General features: G+C 51.1%; 9 protein-coding genes across 9 annotated transcripts; 3 read left to right on the top strand and 6 right to left on the bottom strand.

Moving 5' to 3' along the window:
- The first annotated feature begins 1,279 nt into the window (after positions 1-1,279).
- On the top strand, positions 1,280-2,961 carry EDD37DRAFT_364655 (uncharacterized protein). The gene is made up of 2 exons (XM_062811910.1): positions 1,280-1,764; positions 1,814-2,961. The coding sequence occupies exons 1-2, from the start codon at positions 1,653-1,655 to the stop codon at positions 2,935-2,937; spliced, it is 1,236 nt and encodes a 411-aa protein (XP_062670744.1). The 5' UTR covers positions 1,280-1,652; the 3' UTR covers positions 2,938-2,961.
- A 674-nt stretch (positions 2,962-3,635) lies between these two features.
- On the bottom strand, positions 3,636-6,108 carry EDD37DRAFT_686333 (GATA-binding protein). The gene is made up of 3 exons (XM_062819911.1): positions 6,020-6,108; positions 5,252-5,536; positions 3,636-5,151 (listed from the first exon to the last, which is right to left on the bottom strand). Exons 1-3 carry the CDS (start codon positions 6,031-6,033, stop codon positions 4,035-4,037), a joined length of 1,416 nt encoding a protein of 471 aa, XP_062670743.1. The 5' UTR covers positions 6,034-6,108; the 3' UTR covers positions 3,636-4,034.
- A 287-nt stretch (positions 6,109-6,395) lies between these two features.
- EDD37DRAFT_649189 (Golgi apparatus membrane protein TVP15) lies at positions 6,396-7,077 on the bottom strand (the record flags this gene model as incomplete). The annotated part of the gene is made up of 6 exons (XM_062818109.1): positions 6,396-6,568; positions 6,621-6,710; positions 6,763-6,806; positions 6,857-6,884; positions 6,953-6,996; positions 7,058-7,077. 6 exons carry the CDS (start codon positions 7,075-7,077, stop codon positions 6,396-6,398), a joined length of 399 nt encoding a protein of 132 aa, XP_062670742.1.
- A 564-nt stretch (positions 7,078-7,641) lies between these two features.
- Positions 7,642-9,262, bottom strand: EDD37DRAFT_364674 (translation initiation factor eIF-2B alpha subunit). Its single transcript, XM_062811911.1, has one exon. The coding sequence runs from the start codon at positions 9,046-9,048 to the stop codon at positions 7,888-7,890; it is 1,161 nt and encodes a 386-aa protein (XP_062670741.1). The 5' UTR covers positions 9,049-9,262; the 3' UTR covers positions 7,642-7,887.
- A 261-nt stretch (positions 9,263-9,523) lies between these two features.
- Positions 9,524-10,951, top strand: EDD37DRAFT_563748 (kinetochore protein nuf2; the record flags this gene model as incomplete). The annotated part of the gene is made up of 2 exons (XM_062813974.1): positions 9,524-10,783; positions 10,838-10,951. The coding sequence occupies 2 exons, from the start codon at positions 9,524-9,526 to the stop codon at positions 10,949-10,951; spliced, it is 1,374 nt and encodes a 457-aa protein (XP_062670740.1).
- A 69-nt stretch (positions 10,952-11,020) lies between these two features.
- On the bottom strand, positions 11,021-11,957 carry EDD37DRAFT_364504 (uncharacterized protein). The gene has a single exon (XM_062811909.1). It carries the CDS (start codon positions 11,862-11,864, stop codon positions 11,091-11,093), a length of 774 nt encoding a protein of 257 aa, XP_062670739.1. The 5' UTR covers positions 11,865-11,957; the 3' UTR covers positions 11,021-11,090.
- Positions 11,958-12,373: 416 nt separating this feature from the next.
- Positions 12,374-13,566, top strand: EDD37DRAFT_364498 (aminotransferase). The gene has a single exon (XM_062811907.1). The coding sequence runs from the start codon at positions 12,463-12,465 to the stop codon at positions 13,480-13,482; it is 1,020 nt and encodes a 339-aa protein (XP_062670738.1). The 5' UTR covers positions 12,374-12,462; the 3' UTR covers positions 13,483-13,566.
- Positions 13,566-15,318, bottom strand: EDD37DRAFT_364501 (uncharacterized protein). Its single transcript, XM_062811908.1, has 2 exons — positions 15,200-15,318; positions 13,566-15,141 (listed from the first exon to the last, which is right to left on the bottom strand). The coding sequence occupies exons 1-2, from the start codon at positions 15,262-15,264 to the stop codon at positions 13,650-13,652; spliced, it is 1,557 nt and encodes a 518-aa protein (XP_062670737.1). The 5' UTR covers positions 15,265-15,318; the 3' UTR covers positions 13,566-13,649.
- Positions 15,319-15,383: 65 nt separating this feature from the next.
- EDD37DRAFT_693632 (Alpha/Beta hydrolase protein) lies at positions 15,384-17,674 on the bottom strand (the record flags this gene model as incomplete). Its single annotated transcript, XM_062820064.1, has 7 exons — positions 15,384-15,844; positions 15,897-16,061; positions 16,109-16,225; positions 16,281-16,422; positions 16,472-16,913; positions 16,966-17,489; positions 17,540-17,674. The coding sequence occupies 7 exons, from the start codon at positions 17,672-17,674 to the stop codon at positions 15,549-15,551; spliced, it is 1,821 nt and encodes a 606-aa protein (XP_062670736.1). The 3' UTR covers positions 15,384-15,548.
- Between the last annotated feature and the right edge of the window lie 327 nt (positions 17,675-18,001).

Genomic DNA, 18,001 nt, shown 5'->3' with positions numbered 1-18,001 from the left:
CTTGTGGCCGTCTTTGGGCTCCCTGTTGAAAATTCGCCCAGGGATGGTCTTCAGCCACAACGCTGGGAGTTGCAGCCCGATGATAATCTGCTGGCACACAGTCGAATAATGTAATTTGCTTGAGATGAGCGCATGCTTTCTATCATCGAATCCCATTCTCGGACACAGTTAACTTTCTTCGTTGGCTTCGGTCTCGCGGGTTTAGCAACACTCCTTGTTTTGTCGTACAATGGCTAGACTGGGAGACCACAAGCGTTTGTCGCTGCCAGCTGCAGAGGTATTGGGGTTGAAAGTCTGCATTTCAGCAAAGCGCCCCCAGGATCACAGAGGCACCTTAAGCAGTGGGTATTATCACTTCACTCTCAATTCTTCCCTGTAGCAGGCATTGGGTCGGCGTTCAGGAAGATGGACTCCGTCTGATATTGAACAGAACCAGTCTGCAACTTTCGATATCAACAACTACGAAGCTGCCGCTCCCTTCAAGACATATCAATGGACTTACGCCGACATGGCTGATTCCTCTCCGAGGCTTAAAGACGGCCACTTCACGAGGTGCATAACGACCTCAAACCAGAGTCGAAGCAAAGTGCGAAACTATAGCCGGTGTGCTCATTGACTTAGACAGTGCTCACACCTTTGCTTTGACCGGGATCGGTATGGTAGGTACAAGCCAGGAAAGCTCTGGCTGACCCACAGTGTATGACCGACAATTGAGCTGAAAGTGAAATCACTCATCATCAGAATGTCCATGTGGAGGATATGTCTCCATAAAATGTGTGTCTCTCTGTCCAAAAGTACGCAATCATCAGTTCATACAGGTGCTTCTCAGGCCAATATCATGCTTTGCACTCCTGGAGGACATCGCAGTGCAGGGCAAGACATAGGGTCAGATAGGTTGTGGGATCACGAAACCCTTTAGAGATGTGAGAAGAGATGTATTTAGTGGTCAAGGTGAAACCATTATGATCATGCCAGGCAGTACTCCCATGATCTCTCGTTCAGGTACTCCTGATTCTGTGTCAGGTGAATAAGGCAGTCTGCCAGTCTCCCAGCCGCGTGAGGAGATACAATAGGCAGATGAACACTGCTCTATTGAGGGCCGGCAGAACAATTGACTTGTGTAAAGCGGTGTATTTGTTTTTGAAAAGTGCACCTATTATTGTCTGAATCCCAGACTTGTAATTCTTCTCACAACACCTTGAATTTCTTTCCACTTCTCATTATCAAAGATCTCCGATAACGACATCCTTTTTCGTGCTCTTTTGGTTGTAGATCACGTGCCGAAGCTTATCGATATCGCTTATCGCTGCTTATTGAGGGAGCGCAGTCGGGCAAAAGATAGAGGTAAGCATTCCTCCGCCCGACCTTCTCTTTGCCCTGTTCCGCCCTTTGTTCGGCGTGCATGACGCCTAAAGGGTCACGCTTGGGGCTGCTTTTGGGCTGCAAACTCCGCAGCCAGTGACACTATACGTGCCTGTTATATCATCAAAAAGCCCCTGCCTTTGCAAGGACAAAAGGAGAAGGCGAACACCACATCTGTCCAGCTGTCGTCTTCCTATCCTGCGGCCCTGTCATGTCTTTCTGAACTGCCTTGGGGCCTCTCCTCCTCCTTATATCCTCCAAATGCTCTGGTCAATGGATTTGTCTGGATCATGGCTGACCATGCATACTCAACGCAGCTTCCAAGCATGGTCCGCAAGCCCAAGGCCGTATGGCCTGGATTGGTCAAGATGGGCATGTATCAGAAGCAGATAGCAGGTGATGGTAAGGCTACAATACTAATAACGTGTACATACCATTGACTCTGTCACAGGCAACTGTCTCTTTGCATCCCTCTCTGATCAACTCTACGGCACTCCGGCAAATCACCCCGAAATACGTGCAAGCATCATTGACCACATGCGGACCTACCGACCACTATTCGAACATTATGTCCACAAAGATGACGTGCAACAACGTCGAACCCTTCGTTCCGCTACAATGGCCATTCGGCAGGAGCCAGAAGACGCGTTTGAAGAATACCTATCTCTCATGTCACGCAGTGGTACCTACGGCGGAGAGCCCGAATTGGTAGCCTTCTGTCAGGTCTTTGACCAGGACGTCACGGTTCATCTTCCGACCATCAAGAACTTTGATCGTGATTCGATCACCTACACAAACGAGCACCGAGAAATTCCTACGCCTACCACTCCTCTACACATCTGCTATGGTGGAGATGAGGTCACGCGAGCACACTACGACTCAGCCCGAAGCCGAGATGGTTCAACACCTGCAAGCCGCAGCAGCCCTCTTCTCAAACCACAAGACATTCCTCGCAATGGCATATCAAGCCCTCTACCATCAGTGCCGATGTCCTACCTCACGTCGAGAGGTATCCGCAATAGCAGGTCTGACCTGTCATCCGAAATCATCCAGGACTTCCTCCAGGAGAGCAAGAAGGAGGCAGGAATCAACCTGGATCATTTGAATGACAAATACCGCGCCAGAAGCCCTTCTGTGACTTCTTCACAACGAAGCTCGAGCTCCAAAAGATCATTGGACGATGACGGAGAGCCTATCCGATCAAGCAAACGAGCCGATAGGAGGAAGAGCATGAGGAGACGTGCACATCCTCTTCCAAGCCCAGACGACGAATTCTCCCCTCGTCTCCCTATCGACTCTCCGAGCGCAGAAACACCCCCAAGCACCCAAGAAACCGAAGTATCATCCGACACTCCGTCACTTCAGACTGAACAAGCCACTATCCAAACCTCGTCCATTACCCTTGACGATGAAACTGTCAATGCGAAGTATGTTGCTCGTGCTACGAAACCATCGACCAAAACACAGACTAGGACGTCTCTCAACCTCGTCACCAACAGACCACAGACAGCCGAGGCACCAAGTCCGAGGTTGATGTCGATGGCCGAGAGACCAAAGTCAACATTACGAGCATGATGCATACATGGAGTACAAATGTGGTTACTAGTGACAAGGGACAATTGTCTATCTTGGTGAGGTGTTTCTGTATAGCGTGGGTTTGCATAAATGATACCCCAGCATTAGCGTTCGGCAGCATATGGTTACCCAGAAGTTCAAGGGACAAAAAAGAACTTCGAACGATCCGCAAGCAAAAGGCTTGGGAAGTTCACATGAGTCATGAGAAACGGTCAGATCATAGAAAAAGATCATCACACAACGGCCTCAAGAGAAGCAGCCTTGTTGGATCTTGGTATTAGTCTTCCCCCAAAGTCTAGTTTGCAACAATAAGATATTGCTTGTAAAGTGGCATCAATGACTCTGTGTCGTCCCTTGCAGTACAATTCATACCTAGGTAGCCCGTGTGAGGATCTCAGTCTCCATTCGGCATATCGTTAGCGGTAAGCGTTGTGGCAGACACGCCGCGCCGCCACAAGTACATGACATCCAGCCCGAGAACTGTGGAGCAATCTTTGCTGAGGTTCACTGCTCCAAGGCCTTGATAATATACCCTGTCTAGGGCTTATGTCGATACCACAACATCCGTTATAAAGGCTACCTAGATGGTGGCCATCTTTTGCAATAACATCTGGCACTACGGATACAGTAACTCGACTGGGGGGGAACATGAAAGTACCTCAACAATTGGGCTACGAGCGTAGGGGAAAGAATATGAAGGGTCGAGGCATGATATCTATTCTTGTAGGTCCAATATCGTCCTGCGTTGTGAGACATCTATCTGTGGTTCGCGGAACGATATGGAACATGCCATCAGCATGCGACCTGTGCTCAATGAGGCTCTGCATAGTAGTATCGAGTGGATGCCTTTCACATAGAGGAAGCCCTCGATCGGCAAGAGAATGCCAGTCCTGTCCTGCTCGTCCCATCACAAAGTTTCTTGACCCAGCCACAACTGGCTCTGCAACCAAGTGGGAACACTTTTTCCGACATATGCACGCTGTCAATAGTGCGACACGATCCCCCAGCGCCTTGCTGCGATTACTCAATTTCAAATCAGTTCAGGTTCGATGGAAGGCTGCTCCCACGCAAATCATCATTCTCGTCTACCGATGTCGTCATGTTAGTTCATCGATTTCGCGTTCTTTCGCACGTAATGCCGCCCTCATGACTTCGGCCTCGCGCATCAGTTGTGTCCGCCGTTCAGTTCGGAATCCTTCTTGGTCTTCTTCTGCGTTCGCTGGAGCCCCGGTTTGTTCGCCTTCTGCCGTGTCTCCTTCTTGTCGTGGACGCCCCGCATCTGTCAAGGCAGGATCGAGCTGCATTCCTTCTGCAGCGGCAGCAGCTAATTGTGCTTGGACGGTGTAGTCATCAATAGACCTTGGTATGCTTGCTTTCGCATCGCCGTTGGTAGGCTCGGGCACATAGCCGGTGTAATCCACTTCTGGAGGCGGCCGCCTCCTCTTGGCTGGAGGGGCATTGTCACTGGACTCTTGCTGAGTGTCTTGCGTGGGAGAGACAGGTTCAGGCGAGACCGAGACGTTGGTTTGTGAAGTGCCTTGATCAGCTTTGGGTGCATCGGGGTATGCTGGGACCACGCGTTTCCGCCTCTTGATGGTAGATTTCTTCATCTGTACAGGTCGGTGCGAGCCGTGCAACTTGTGGTACAAACCGCAAGCGTTGCAAATCGGATGCCCTTGCTCATCCCGCCGCCAGAGAGGAGTGACGGTGGTGCCACAGTTCTTGCATGCAACGACCAGAGAGACATTGCCCGGCGACGGTTGAGACTCTGGCGCAGCGCTTGAGAGTGTTGGTGGAGCGGCTGCTTTGACTGGAGTTGCATTCTCTACATCGTTCTGCGGGGGGTTGCTGGATAGAGCCGTGGCATTGGTAGATCTTGCGACTCTGTTGTTGTATGCTGGGCATCCTGAACAGCCATCGGCACCCCCAGCGCCGTTACAGTTTCCACCACCAGGACAGGAACCTGGCGTGTGTTCGGGGACTCGGTAGGGAATAGCGCCGGGTTGACCTTGCGATGTTGGTGCACTTGTTGCTACAGGTGAGGTTGTAGCTCGTTGATGACGCGGACTCTCACCAGACGCTGCTGAGTTGGGGCGCTTGAAGGTCGTCGGTCTTGGTGCATTCCTCGTCTTAAGATACAGCCCACATGCATTGCAAATGGTAGTGCCTGTCGGCGATCGTCTCCATAGCGGTGTTTTTGTCGTGCCGCAGTTACTATGTAGATGGTCAGCGAGCGCCCATGTCTGATGGCTAGACGATTGGATGTCATCTAGGAAGCATCCTATAGCATCAGCCATAATTTCTTGGAACATACCTGCATACTTGACCTAATCCATTGCCATCGTCTCTCACCTCAGGGAGCTCACCAGATTGATGTGTCCCATCGGCGTTGGGTCTTGGACTGGGTTGACTTTGACGACTATTTTCCGTGGCCGCGTCACTCAGATGCCCATCATGAGTGGGAGGGGATCTGTGGCGCTCGCCGAGTGCGGATGATACGAGTTGATGAGCAGCGTCAAGATCCTCTGCTGATGGTTGGCGCATAAGACTGTCGCGCTCCGAGGCCAACTTGGCAGAATGGTTTAGAGTGTCCATAGGACTCCGAACAGCCAACATGCCGATTCGGTAATTGTTATCTGAAAGATCGACCCATTCAGGCAATAGAACAAAAATAGCTTGGGAATAGAGAATCCGAGAACTCGTGGCCTTCACTGCTCCAAAAAAGACGGTGTAGAGACCAGGAGTGTGTGTCTGCAGGACTGGAGCGGAATCTCCGAGGACAAGCAAATGGTTGGGCGGCGGTTTGGTGTGAGATGTTGCGTTATAGAGGAATGATCAACGCCTCGATTTTCTTGGTTGCGACTGATGGTCGCAAAGATGGTGCTCTGAGGAGGATTAAGTGAGTTCTGATCTCAACAAGAGTCAATTTTTCTCAAGTAGAGTGATGGGAGGACGACGAGGAGGATAAAAGTGACGGCAGAGGTTGGATCCCATCGAGAGAGAAGGCGCGCGGTGGAGCGAAATGTCGCGCCAGGCACAGTTGTTCAGCGTAATGTCAAACACGTCCATCATGATTGGTCACCGGATTTTAAGCATGGGTGATCCTTAGTAATTAAACACGTGATATCACCTGATATGTGTTGGAGGTCTTCGACTTGGATTAATAGATCGTTCTGCTTGAAGGCCGTTCTGTACTCATTACTCTACACATTTTATACACTGAGTGGCATCCTGCTTGTCAAGAAACCAGGTGAGACCAGTCACTACTGGCGAATTCAAGTATTCCGCCCATCTCCCCTTCTTCTCGATGTTGCTATACGCTTTCCTGACGATTGAACGAAGGATTCGCATGCCCACCATCTGTGCGCCCCTCTCGAATTGGACTATCGAGGTGCAAATTGAATCATGCTCGCCGTCCAACTCCTTGTTTCTGATGCTCAGAATCTGCCGGAAGCCGTTCAGACTTGTTCGGCTCCCCAGCCAGCATCGGCGTCCCTCATGTTGGATGGAGGTTCGATTTGAGGCAGGAATTCGAGCGCACAGTAACCCAGACCAACAGCTCCGACGATGGTACCCGCAATGATCCGCAATACATTGCTCTCGATGATGATGCATCCGACGAAAACATAGACTAGTGCTCTGTCAGGTGTTGCGCATGTCAGATAGAGTATGTGTATACTAACAGACACCTCGCCCGAGGAAAGAGAACAGGAAGCTTGCGTATTTCGGTAGATATGGCGGGACTTGAGGCAGCAGTTCAAGACCAGCAACAGCTTATGATAGTCAGTGTTTTGAACATGTCCTGTTGCATCGGACTCTTCATACCAAGGCCAAATATGATCACGTAAATGCCAACAATGATGTTCCGACTGTTCAAGTCTTAGTATCTCGGTCGCGATCGTGTAGATGGACGACTGACATGCCAATGGGGAAAAATTGAGCGATTCCTGTACCGCGAGTATTAGCAGACGTTTAGCAACCAGCGCGCGGCTGCACTGTGACCTGGGAAGCTTACCTCCCAACACCATGATACCACCCACAACCAAGTTCACCAGACGACTGTGCGCATCATCAGTATTTCGGACCCAGATACCACCAGATATCCCCATGTCGCACGTACAAGATATTAGAGAAGTCCATTTTGAAGGGGTCCGAAAGCCAAATGCGACGTGGCTTGAGTGACAATAATCGCGATTGCTCCAGTAGACGGCTCGACGCGAGAGTACGAAAGTGAAAGAAAGGTGGATGAAGGTTCGGGTAGATATTCGAAGCTGGATTCTTGGGGGGGTTGTACTCGAAGACGATGCGCAGGCAGACGACAAAGGGCAAGGCAAGCTGCAGCTGCAGTCAAAGACGAGGTGCCCACTTTCAGGAACGGGCGAAGCTGCTGCGAATTCGCCAAGTAAAATCGTCAAGTAAGGCTCGGCCGACGTCACGTTTTCATCATATTGGGCCATGTCCTTTTCGATTCACTCCTCTTACTACGAATACATAATGGGCTTAACACAGATAATCTCCCTGCTTTGAAACTTGCTGCCGTCTGTAGCCGCATCTCGAAGCGGCCTCAGCTGCGGACCATCTCGCCAGCCCGTCCACATAGACGGTATGGAAATCTCGCGGCTGCATTTGCAGGCTGCCACAAGTGACTCCCATTCTCAATGATCTTCCCACGCCATTAGGATCTCCCTGCCCACTGTCGTGGTCGCTGTTCGTCACTGTAGCTAGGTAGAGGCATCGATCGCCGTTATCTTCTCCTTTCGCACTCTGCCTGTGTAGCGAAGGCCTGTCTCCTGGACGGCAGTAATGTAGATATTCGCGACTATCTCTTCGGTGTCTTGGGTCGTTTTGCGACTTCCTGTCTCATGTAGTGCTCACAAGCTGCTGCCTGAGATATTGCAGCAGCTTCGGCCTGTCTTCATTCAACCTTCCTCAAAGGCCTGATCACCGTGCTCAAAACCATAACTTGATCAACTCCTCACTTATTGCTTTGGGTGTGAGGATGCCATTTTCTGTGATCAATGCATCAATGAGTTCTGGCGGCGTAATCTCCACCATTTGTTTTCCATCAGGGAGTTCCTCGTGATCACTATTCTTCGAGCCATCCATGTCGGTCGTAAATTGCAAAATGTCCTGCTCCACACCCATGCGAGCGAGATCGAGAGGTCCGTAACCTAAGGGGAAGTTGCGGACAAACTTGTACGATTCCACCGCAACATGTAATGGGATCGAGAAAGCCTTAGCCGTCAACCCAATTTGATGAGTGCCCAATTCTGTTATGATCGAGCCATTCTCCAATACAGCCGTAGCACCAACAATGAATTGTGGTGGAGGAGATCCAAAAGGTAAAGAAGCCAGCGCGTAGGTCAATGCTTGTAAAGATATGGTGGTAGTCGGAATGCCCAGTTTGTTGAGTGCCCCGATGGACTTTGCAATAGTCTCAGACAGGCCTTTCGAGGGAAGGACGTAGACAACGTTGAAGTAGCGGTTGGCCTCAGCTGCGTGAGTAAGCAGAGTTCGCACGACCCGGCTATAGCCATAGGTGAAGATCGTCGATTCCTCCTTGACGAAGGGAAGCGCGCAGTGAGCAATTTTGAGTCGCGCCTCATTCGCTCGCTTCACGAAAAGCGAAGAATTGCTTAGGATGTGGTCACGGAGCGTGTGGAAGTCGGAATCGGCCAGCGAGGAGGGCCTCTGTTGAAAGGAGCTGACCAAGTATCGCTGGAAGAGGTCTGTACCGGCCGACAACGGGATTGGATTACGCTGCGAGGCCAAGAGTTTCTGAGAGTGGGTGGACAGTAGAGCCAGAGTCTCGGAGATGGTGGTTAATCGTGTTTTGGCGAGAAGTTCAATGAGGGACTCGATAGCGGCGATCGGTGGTGTGATGGTGGGATCATCGCGAATCAGATCGTTGTAGAAGGCCACCACATCGAAGTTCGTTGACGGTAAATGATCCGAGGGCGGTTTCGGCGTGGTAGGCGGCGTTTCTAAAGAGGCTGCCGTTTTTGAGGTCGGGTTAGATGAGACTTGAACCCTTTTGAAGAAGAATAATGCACTCTGATAGAAAGACCAAGCAGTAAACGTATCAAGGAGTCGTGCAAACTTGTTGTTCATGCTTTCAAGTATTGCTCGTTTGGACACACGATGGGCATCCACCGGGACAGACCTTGACTCATACTGAGGGAAAAACAGGTGAAGGGGGGAGTTTCGCGCAGTGACTTACCCGAAGCCATGTTGAGATACCTTTGTACTACTCAGCCAAAGGCTTGAAGTCGATCGTGGCGGAATGATATTGGTCGGAGATGCACAAGACTCAAGCAAATCCAAATAACAAATTGTAGCAGAGCATGATGACTTTGCTCAACGGCAGAAGGCTGAAAGTCCTCAGCCTCGTCGGAGGTTGCTTGGCGCGGGGTCCCGAAACTAAAGTAGACTATTCCTATCTCAGGCACGTCAACAAAGAATGGGGGACTTATCAAACACGCATGTTATTTCTGATGCCTCCAGTATCCTATTCACAAGATCGCAACTTGCCGCACTGCTTGTTTGTCGCCATATCATACGTTGTCGCCTGTCCACTACCGCCAACATGAACTCCCAATACCGCCCCTCCCAGCAACAGCAGGGGCGCGTCAAGAAGAAGGAAGAAGACCCTGCCGATTTCATGATATTATCCGATAAAGACATCGCATCATGTATCACCGATATGCAAATAAGTTTCCAGCCATCCGATCTCCTCAAGCCCAACCCTCAAGTCATTCAGATGGTGTTCGAACATTTGGGCGGACTTGTCATGAATGCGACCAGAGACACCATAGATCCTGCAATGCGCGCCGCTGCCGAAGATATCTGCACCGAGTTTCCTGAATTAGTACCGACCGAGACAAGACTTCTGATGGGCTTCTTCGTTCAACTGCGGACGATGATGGAACAATGCGGCATCAACGACTTCTCCTTCAGTGACCTCCTCCGCCCTACCCACGATCGCCTCGTCAAGATTCTATCCTACACCATCAACTTCCTACGATTCCGCGAGCCCCATACGAGCGTGATCGATGAGAATTCGAACAAGGCAGAAAACACAAAGGCGAGGATAGAGACTTTGTACACCGAGAATGAAGATATAGAACAAAGACTGGAAGAAATGAGGCATAATAGGAAAGCCATGGAAGTCGCAGTCAAGGAAAAGATGCGACGAAATGACGAATTGAAGGCCCGCTTGCTGGAACTGCGTAAGGGGCAGGAAAGAGTTGCAGAGCAACTCGAACGAGCAAAGGCCGAGAAGACGCGTGCACAAGCACTTCTGGAGGAGAAGACCGAGCGACTGGTGCGAGCACGACAGGAAAGTGAGAAATTGCGACCATACGTCCTACAGAGTCCTGCAGCTTTGCAGAGTACATTGACGGAGTTGTTGGAAAATCTGACGCGAGAGAAGGCACAGATCGACGCTCTCGAGCGCAGGGGACGCGCACTCCAAACATCTGGGGACAGCTTTACTGTGGTGCAAAATGATGTGCAGGCGTGTGTGAAGATCCTTGAAGAGATCTCCATCGAGCTGCAAAAGGAGGACGAAGAAGAAGCACGAGCTGCAAAGAACAGAGATGCTTTAGCAGAACGAGGCAGCAACGTCCGCGAGGTCGAGCAGAACGAGAAACTTCTTCAAAGACAGCTCAAGAAGTGGGAGGAACGAACAGACGAACTGCGCCGGAAGCATAAAGAACGAGATGAAGCCAACAAAGCCAAGATGGACGAACTCCGAGAAACACAGCGGCAACTTCGCGAAGAGAGAGCCGAGAAGGGCCGAGAAATGGAGAGAAGGAGGGTCCGAATTGAGCAAACAGAGAAGAAGGTAAGTCGGCTCATGTGTCTAACGAACTCGACAACTGATGCTAACAATGCGCAGATGGCCGACCTGAAAGACAACATCGAAAACGAGGTTCATTCTGCACATGAAGAATACCTGAAGCTCGAATCGCATATCAAGTTGTATGTTACTGAGATGGAGCAAAGTATGTGAGCACAGATATCGTGACATGATGCCCATGACGGAGTTGGCAGGTTTGGATACAAGATACCCTGGACTGTTGGTTTGGAAAGTTGCTATCGTATGATTAATGCTAAGCTTATGCACGGCGAACTGCGGTTTCCCTGGTCTTTTAGAGCAGCATTGCATCTTCGAGACTCGGAGGGTCGTGAGGCATGTTACCCGGTCTGTGTGATTTGCCCGGGTGATTGTTTCCCTGGACCCTAAACCACCTTGACGCGATTCTCATGATGGAAATGGTCCGACGACCCCAGCTTGCACCGCCTTCCCCAATCTTGACTGACCCACTGAGCAACGGTACTTCGGCGTACCACAATGCCGGACCACTATTGGGATCCGAAGGGTCGTTGATATCCTTGCATTCGACCAGGAGAAGAAGGCGATTTGTCCTATGTGCTGCCGTGACGGCTACTGCAAGAGTTTGCGAAAGCCCTTGCAAAGTGAACTCTGAAGTTCCATGGTGTAGTCTTAGAAGATTGAGGATTATGAGTTGCCTGCCCTCTGGACCTCTAGGGCCTGTTGATGGGATTGGCAGTGCTGAAGTCGAGACATAGCCGGAAAGGTAACCCCGAAGAACTGTGATCGATGGACAAAATACGAGCCGACAGTATTGGCTTGCATTCAAGAGGTACAGGCTCGGTGAAGAAAGTATATGACTTCTGGGCGACGAGCTGGCCTGGACAGTCTGATCGATATCTCTGCCTTCAGCACCCTCTGTGGATACTCTCTGTTCGGCATTGTGACGATCAAGTTCCGACACGACTTCGAGTAGGAAAGCCTCCCTGGTTGAGCAGACTATGAGGTCTGTTGGCAGTAGCCGATCTTGCTTGGTAAGATCTTCCAGCAGCTCCAGGACAAAATCGTACTTGGTTGTGATGAAGTTCATGGAGGGTGAGGTGAAAAGGGAGCTGCGCGTGGCTTGCCGACCATCATGTTGCGACGATTGTCAGAATGTCAAAGGCATGCAGTGCATCAAAGCACGTATTTCAGTCAATCAGATCATTATGATGAGAGTGTTCAAGTCAACGACTCGTCCGCAAAGACCACCACGAGTCATTCATGACAGAGGGCGATGGCTTGGCGCCTGCAGAGCCTCGCTCGCAGCCAACCCCGCCAACAGCGCTCAGCACAACTTCCAACTTACATCGACTCAGATGCATCGCCATTTTACGCGCTCTTGCCAAATCAGGCATGTACTGGAAATACATGCCGTTGCCTCTGTAATTGGATCTGTGAGAAAACACTCAGCCACATCTCAGTTACCCCATCTGGAAGTCTCGACCTAGGCCAGACTTCTCAGCCGTAATTGGGCCGCCTTTGACTTCTGAAAGTGGGGATGATTGCCTAGAACAGCAGGCAAGAATCGACGAACGACGGAGATCGGCTCCTCCGCTTGATACATATAGTCACTGCGATGTCGCCAGATACTATCTGATTTGATCACACAACGAACGCAGGAGACTACATACACAACCGCCGCCAAGATGACGACCATGCAAAAGGTCTTCGCCGGCTACGAGTCGCGCAAAAAGGTCTTGGAAGCCAGCGGGAACCCGTTGGCAGAGGGCGTGGCATGGATCGGAGGCAAACTCGTCCCTGTCAACGAGGCCCAGATTCCAATGATGGACCAAGGTTTCCTACACAGCGACTTGACGTACGATGTCCCGTCGGTGTGGGATGGACGCTTTTTCCGGCTCGATGACCACCTTGACCGACTGACACTCAGCTGCGAGAAGATGCGCCTGAAGTTGCCCCTGCCGAGGGAAGAAATCAAACAAGCCTTATGCGATATGCTCGCTAAGAGCGGCATCAAGGACGCCTTTGTCGAGCTGATCGTCACCCGAGGCATGAAGGGTGTGCGCGGCTCGAAAGGCCAGTCCATGCAGAACACACTGTACATGTGGATCCAGCCGTACATCTGGGTCATGGAGCCCGAGATGCAACTTACAGGAGGAAGCGCCATCATCGCGCGTACCGTCAAGCGCACTAGCCCAGGCTCAATGGACCCCACAGTCAAGAATTTGCAGTGGGGAGATTTGACGCGAGCCATGTTCGAGGCCGACGACCGCAACGCCGATTACCCCTTCCTGACTGACGGCGACGGGAACCTCACTGAGGGATCGGGGTTCAATGTCGTCTTGATCAAGGATGGCGTCTTGTATACCCCGGACCGCGGCGTGCTCAAGGGCGTCACGCGTAAGAGTGTGGCCGACGCCGCGAAGGCGAATGGGTTTGAGGTGCGCATCGAGTTTGTGCCCGTCGAACTCGCGTACCACTGCGACGAAATGTTCATGTGCACTACTGCTGGCGGTGTCATGCCCATCACATCTATTGATGGTCAACCGGTCAACGACGGCAAGGTCGGGCCTGTTACCACCAAGATCTGGGACTACTACTGGGCCATGCATTACGACGACAAGTACAGTTTTAAGGTCGACTACGAAGGTTCTCATGTCAACGGCACCAACGGCACCAACGGCACCAACGGCGTGAATGGCCACTAAGCTCTGCGAAGTGATGTGCGAAAAGTAGCACGCCGTTCAGGGATGTTCACGACCGCCTCACTATGGCACCTCATACATTTTGTCTCAGCACGTAGGAAAGTCCATGCAATTTGCATGCCGTACATTACCGGCTTGTGCAGTGTCATCAAATTTCACGATTCTTTTCGTTACCACTCCACAATTTGTTGTATGCCCACTTCGTTCCTTTTCCGGCTCTCAACCGTGACAAAACGTAGACGCGCTTTTCTGTCGTCTTGGAATTCGACTTTGACCTCCTCGACTCTTTTCTCGCCAGGAATACGTTTGGGCCGGTCAGACGAGATATCCATTCCTTCATCGGCGCCCTCCTCTTCAATGTCCAGTGTCTTCTGTGTGATATTCGCAGTCATACCAGCGTCCCAAAGACATTCGCGTCGCGCGCCATTGAGCAGCAAGTCCAGGGCTTTCCGTCGGACTTTAGGGTTGCGGCATCGAGCAGCCACCGTATGCAGGGGCAGTACGATTCCTAGGCCAGAATAACACGAAGTATGTGTGTGCTTAGCTTTGTCAGCTTCGACGACGGCCTCACAGTCCTCCAGGATTCGCTCCAGGTAAGGTTCCAGGTGGTCGAATGCGGCTTCCCGCTCGTCTGGACGCAGCGCATGTAGACTCAATCGCATCTCCACCAAAGTAAGGTATATTCGTAGCACTGTGATGCCGCTCTCCTGCCGCTGGCGCTCGGGTGACACTGTATGTAGTAGTTCCAGGGCCTCCCGACCTTGCCCTAGTGCGCGAAACAGATCATGCCGTCGTCTGTCGTATGCAGCGTGCTCTGCAGGTGTTGTCGCAGGATAGAAATCAACGGCTTGCAGATAAGCGAGCATGTTGTGATGGAGGCGTTCGACGTAGTCATGTGCTTCCAGGTTCGAAGCGAACAATGTCACAGGTTCCAGCTCCGATACTAAGTGATCCCGTTTCCACTTCGTCAGTGCCTCGTCGTTGATAATGCATCGTACTTGTCCATACACGGAGATCAGGATAGAACGGAGCTGGTGGAGGGGGACAGGGTAAGTCGATGGTGAGCTGCCTTGCTCCGACAGGGAGGTTTCGAAATCTTGTAGAACTCTGAGGCCGGCGCGGACATGCTCGATGGCTTGGGCGAGATGTCCTTGGAGGCTGGCGATATACGTGAACAGTATTGACGCCGTCAAGATAGAGCTAGTGCTCTCCAGCGACGGACCACTGGTGGATGCGGATTGGAACAAGTCGTTCATCAGCCGAATAGACTGGTTCGCTTGCTGCAGCGCGAGGTGTTTACTGGCGGCTGGCTCCCCAGAGCCTGGGAACTTGGAATGTTCGCCTTCAAAGCCCTCATAAGCGGCTCCAAGGGCGACGACGAGGTGTCGAATTGGAGGATAATGCACGGCCGATTGCATCACCTCTCTCGACCAGAACTGCAGGTGAAAGTAGCCGCCTAAAGCTTGACATGCCCGTGCCTGGAAGAAGTCAAAACTTCGCCTTTCCGCTTGTGACGTGAACATGTCCGGTTGTGTCTGCAAACTGCTGCTACTGCCTGGAGAAGGTGTCCTTGACGCTGGCTCGTAGCCATCGCATTTTCGGCCAGTGGACAAACACCGATTGCACTCGGGTTTGGCCTCGTCACACTTAACCTTTCGAATCCTGGGCAAACTGTATCAGTATGTCTGGTCTGGAACTGGGAAACAAGGAAACCACCTACTTGCAAGTTCGACAACCCGTCTTGACTTTGGGTAGAAAGGCACGCTTTCTCCTGATTGGATCCATCGGATATCAGGGAGTCTTCTTGACTACTGGAGATAATTGAATGATATATAAACATTACTCATTTGCTAACAGGATGCAATACGACCATGACCATGAATGTCTTGACATCCTCCCCTCCCCAAACTTAATACCCCAGATTAGCCCCCATTGAACTGCTGTGCACGCCCGTGATCTTTCCGAGCGATCCAATAGGCTTCATGGCCCCATTTTGCCCAGAGTTCAGGCCCCCGACACATCAATGCTATATCTGGGCTAAGACCACACTCAGTGATTGAACAGCTTCACTAGTAGTATACCGCCGATCCATTAGCAGCCTCGTAGCCGATCATGATGAAGTCCTCGAAGATGGCTGTCCCGTTGTTCATCATCGCCTTCTGGCTAGACGTGCATGTTTCCAAGGTATCCCAGAAATAGCATTGTAGCTGAGGATGAGAAAATGGGGTATCCTTGATGCTGAACACGGAGCTTGGTCCTTGGGTGCTGAATGTGGAGCCAATTGAAGTCTCGCCTGTTGCAACATCGGCATTCGACAAGGTGCGGTTAAAGATTCGAAAAGCTGTTTCGGGCTGGTAATATGGCACTACAAAGGACTTGTCAACGACCTTTACGAGAGATGACGGAAGATCACCGACCTTGATGACCTGCTTGAAAGACTCGGGAGAAAGACAGATTGCCATATTGTCGAACCACCCCTCCTGCGTATGTAGCGTTCGTGGTGATGTTGGCATACCCAGCATTGTGGAACTTCGACTTGATACTGGAATTGATCGCTAGACTTATTTGCTCGCCTCCAAACCCTGTATATTTGTGAGCACCAGGCGGTAGCACGTCGTTGCGGACTCACAGTTGCACTGATAGTCGCTATCGCCGTAGACGAGTGCGACCTTGACGCCCTGGTCCAGAAGTCGGCCTAGCGCCGCAAGATTGTGTCCCCGTACGAAGTCGCCAGTGGCGACGAAGCCTGAACAACGTCAGCATCCCTCTCGAAGCCGACCTTCACAGTCATGCACACTTACTGGCACTGACAGGTACAGAGAGCCCTGTAAAATTGAGAGGAACTCCAAGCCCGGATTGGACATTCTGTCGAGATAGATATCCCGCTGGATATTTTGGGGGAAATGGAACAAGTGCTCCAGCCGTGATGTCAAACATACTAAGCTGTAATCTTCGGTCAGAATGCCTCCGATCATGAGGATGTTGGACTTACCCCGGCCTCTGTTGGGTTTTGGTACACAGCGGAGAAACAGTAATTGTAAGCAGCACTGCACGCTTGGTTCACCTCCGTGACGTTGCCATATGCTTGTGCATCATATTCTTGGGCTGCAAACTGACACTTTTCTACCAGTGCTTGACACTCGGTAAAGTTAGCAACCGCAGACTTGTATTGAGTTTCGTTGATGAACCGAATTCCATAAGTGTTGTTGTATGCCATTTGTGGATAAGTTGGAATCTGCGTCAAAGCGTCGATGCAGCCATTGATGAGGCCGACTGTGTCAAGTCTCAATGGAACAGCAGATTCGTGCAGACTGCCATTTGCAATCAGCAGGTTTTGTGCTTCGAAATAGTCGGCAAAAGTAGGGACGTAATGCCCTCCGTAGCTCTCGCCCCATATGCTGAAGCTGTTGTCTTTGGGTTTGTATGCTGGGAATCTGTCGACATCAGTCTTCAACGTAGCTCGATAGACCCATGAGATTGACATACTCTGTCATCCAAACCTGCATGAAGTGCCAAGCAATCCGAGCAGCAGCCATCGTCGTATTGGGGGCGGACAGTGGATTCTGAGAAGCGAATGTGCCAGCCAGGACGGTGGAATTTGTTTTCAGAGAGCTCAACGCCGAGTTGTTGTAAGTCGTGACCTCATAAGGTAATACGGGCTCGTCAACAGTACCGTTTACAAGAGTGCTGTATGAAAATCCAGTTGACACAGGTTGGTCAATGTAGAGCATGTTGGCCTCATTGTTCCAAGACCAGGGATTGAGAACTGTGGTCTCTGAATCCGCAGTCACCAGACATGGCCCGTTTTCGGAGACCGCGGCCGGGATGGAGGGCGTTCCAGGGCCTCCCTGCAGCCATAGAGATAAAGGTGAATTGCTAGGATCTTTTCGAGATTCAAAGAACCAGAAGAAGGTGTGTGTAGGGTACTCGCGGCCCTCGGCAGGATCAGGAGGCAGATTCACGTAGCCACTGTAGGACTTGACCCCAGGAGTCGTTTCGCAAAGGCATGTCTAACGAGCATGAGCGCAATGGAAAGCAGCGACCATGACTCCCTGCTTACCTCCTTGAACGACAGAGACACATTGGAATCGAGAGCTGACTGGATCGTCACCCATTCATCTTTTGATGGGACAGCGATTGATGCGGCTTTTTGAAGTAAAATACCTGTAAGGAGAGAAAAGATGAAGAGTGCCATAGTGGATGTATGTTTGAGAATTGCTGTGCAAAAGAGATATGTGTGTGGAATAGAATGGCTTGGAGTTCAAGGCATGTCATAACGTATATATACGTTAGCGTTCGACTTACCGCAGGCATGAAGCTAAGCTGATCAACTTTCATTCTCGGAAAACAGCCTCACAGCCTCCAATTCCCACGTAGGCTGCAACGTAAATGGACATGGACAACGCCCTAGCTCCAGCGGCTGAGTGTCCAGGTATTGTGGTACGCTTCGGTCCTTGTGCTAGATCATATACTGCCGGCCTTACTCCATAACTGGGAATGTCATTGGTGCGATCGGAAAATG

This window comes from Exophiala viscosa, assembly GCF_022695815.1.
Source record: "Exophiala viscosa unplaced genomic scaffold EDD37scaffold_4, whole genome shotgun sequence".
Classification (NCBI taxonomy): Eukaryota; Fungi; Ascomycota; class Eurotiomycetes; order Chaetothyriales; family Herpotrichiellaceae; genus Exophiala; species Exophiala viscosa.
Note: the sequence above shows the minus strand (reverse complement) of the source record. Positions and strands in the feature narration are given on the sequence as shown.